The following is a 2715-nucleotide window of genomic DNA, read 5'->3' as shown; positions in this document are numbered from 1 at the left end:
AGAAGGGAGAGGTGAAGGGTCGGGAAGGGAGGTGTTGGTGTGAGAGAGAGAGAGAGAGAGAGAAGAGAGAGAGAGAGAGAGAGAGAGAGAGAGAGAGAGAGAGAGAGAGAGAGAGAGAGAGAGAGAGAGAGAGAGAGAGAGAGAGAGAGAGAGAGAAGAAAGAGAGAGAGAGAGAGAGAAGAAAGAGAGAGAGAGAGAGAAGAAAGAGAGAGAGAGAGAGAAGAAAGAGAGAGAGAGAGAGAAGAAAGAGAGAGAGAGAGAGACGAATATCATAATTTCTCTTCATATATCTATATTTCCATCGTATTATCTGTCTCTATATTATATAATATAAGGGGTACCACCTCTGTAGCAATTATGGGGGGGGACCCATAGCCTCGGGGTAGAGAATAATAGGCATTCAGCAATTGCCTTCCAGAGTTTTTCCCTACCTTTCCCCCTATTCCTTTTGTTTCTATTTATATAATAGGGGTACCCAGCGGAACCCGGGTCTCCTTCCCCACCCATTAACCCCTCATTTGCCCTCCTCTGCCTCACATAGGTAAATAGACCCATTGTATCTATATCTTTATGTTCTAAAGTGAAATAATTATTTCATCATTCTTGTATTATCATACAAGAATGAACATGTTGAATGTATATATGTGTATTATCACACGTATGTATGGAGATGGTGTATGTATATGTATAGAGTAGTGCCAAAACCAGTTCAGTCGTTCAGCACTTCCACTTCATACATGGCACCACAGTCTCCTCTGTATATTTTCATACATTCATTCTATACATTAATTCCATACATTAAAAATCATATACACTTTCGGTAGTTCCACATTCATACACAAAAAAATATATATATTTCACACGACCGTTAAAATTAGCAGTAATTTGCTACTGTAGTTGCCACAATTTCCCCCCTAATTATATTGCATCTAATTGCTCCAATTATCTGCCTATTTCTAATCCTGAATTATCTTTGCAATCATCGTCACCCGTGATAACACAGCCAATTATATCGTTATTGCTATTGATCATTGGCGTTTTCTCCAATTGTTTCATTGTGAAAACACAAATACATTTAAAATTTAGTGCTTCTGTTGTGTAATGTATATAAATATATATATATTTTTAACAAAGAATTATAAAATACAATTAATTTGGGTCGAATGCATTCATTGGACAATTCAGCACATTTGCAGCTGGATATAATGTTATTGGTGTCGTGTTTATCAGAATGAATTGAAATTTGGAGATGAGTTAGAGGCTAAAATTACGATATGGTGATGAATGGGCATTGAAAGTGACGTGAATGTATTAGTGTATATATACTCCCCTGTCTATATGACTGTCTGTCTTGCTGTTTGCCTGTCTGGTGTGATGCCTATTTCTGTCTGTATCTATGATTCTGTTTGCCTGGACGTATCTCTGGTTCTGTTTGTCTGGACGTATCTCTGGTTCTGTTTGCCTGGACGTATCTCTGGTTCTGTTTGCCTGGACGTATCTCTGGTTCTGTTTGCCTGGACATATCTCTGGTTCTGTTTGCCTGGACGTATCTCTGGTTCTGTTTGCCTGGACGTATCTCTGGTTCTGTTTGTCTGGACGTATCTCTGGTTCTGTTTGCCTGGACGTATCTCTGGTTCTGTTTGCCTGGACGTATCTCTGGTTCTGTTTGCCTGGACGTATCTCTGGTTCTGTTTGCCTGGACGTATCTCTGGTTCTGTTTGCCTGGACGTATCTCTGATTCTGTTTGCCTGGACGTATCTCTGGTTCTGTTTGCCTGGACGTATCTCTGGTTCTGTTTGCCTGGACGTATCTCTGGTTCTGTTTGCCTGGACGTATCTCTGGTTCTGTTTGCCTGGACATATCTCTGGTTCTGTTTGCCTGGACGTATCTCTGGTTCTGTTTGCCTATCTGTATGTCTGATTTCTGTCTATTTCTGCTTATTTGTATGTTTCTGTATGACTGTAACTGTTTCTGTCTATCTTTGTCTCTTTATTTTTTTAACTCAATCTAGAGATCATTAGGAATGGTATTATTGTTAGTAATGAAACAGTAAACTAAGAGTTATTATCCCTCATCTGACGCTTCATACTAGAAACAAAGCATATTATTAGATTCCACTAGAAAAAAGCTTCACTTACTGCTAAGTTACAATAACGTTCGTTACTGGATGAAGCTGGGACCAACTGTGTGCCAGAGCCTTCAGACAGCCGGGGGATTTTATTCCATGTATATCTGCATGTTAAATGTGTCACAGTTGGGGGTTTTGGCCCAAACTGTGGATGATCGTTGATGGAGTGGTGTCGTAAATCACTGCCCGCTGTGAGGTTGTTGATGACTGAGCGCCCTGTGTTGTGGTGATCAACGTCTGGTTGTCCCTCAAGTTGGAACAGGGACAGAGCCTTACCAACAATAAGGCCACCAACATCTCTCTGGTGTCAAAAGCTCTGAGATGCTTGCCAAGCAAACATGTCGAGGCTGGAAATGAGAATTCTCACGGGGTTCTGTATCGTTTCCAGAATTCGGGCACTGGAGGATGGAGGGGTATGGGCCATTGGGTATGGGTATGGGTGGAGCGGGGAGCATACTCAAGATGAGAGGGAAATTTGCGCTTCATATAAAATTTTGCAACCCCTGCTGTCGAGAAGCTGTGAGATGAACTGCATTGCAGTAACTTTCTGGGCTGCCTTGGTTCAACACGTGGCTCTTCATGACCAT

At 41.4% G+C, this 2715-nt stretch overlaps 1 protein-coding gene across 1 annotated transcript; it reads right to left on the bottom strand.

Annotated features, from left to right (window-relative positions):
- Positions 1-709: 709 nt before the first annotated feature.
- Positions 710-1860, bottom strand: LOC123749536 (110 kDa antigen-like). The gene is made up of 2 exons (XM_045731630.2): positions 1411-1860; positions 710-778 (listed from the first exon to the last, which is right to left on the bottom strand). Exons 1-2 carry the CDS (start codon positions 1858-1860, stop codon positions 710-712), a joined length of 519 nt encoding a protein of 172 aa, XP_045587586.2.
- Between the last annotated feature and the right edge of the window lie 855 nt (positions 1861-2715).

Source organism: Procambarus clarkii, chromosome 31 (assembly GCF_040958095.1).
Source record: "Procambarus clarkii isolate CNS0578487 chromosome 31, FALCON_Pclarkii_2.0, whole genome shotgun sequence".
Lineage (NCBI taxonomy): Eukaryota > Metazoa > Arthropoda > Malacostraca > Decapoda > Cambaridae > Procambarus > Procambarus clarkii.
This window is presented reverse-complemented; position numbering and strand designations above follow the sequence as displayed.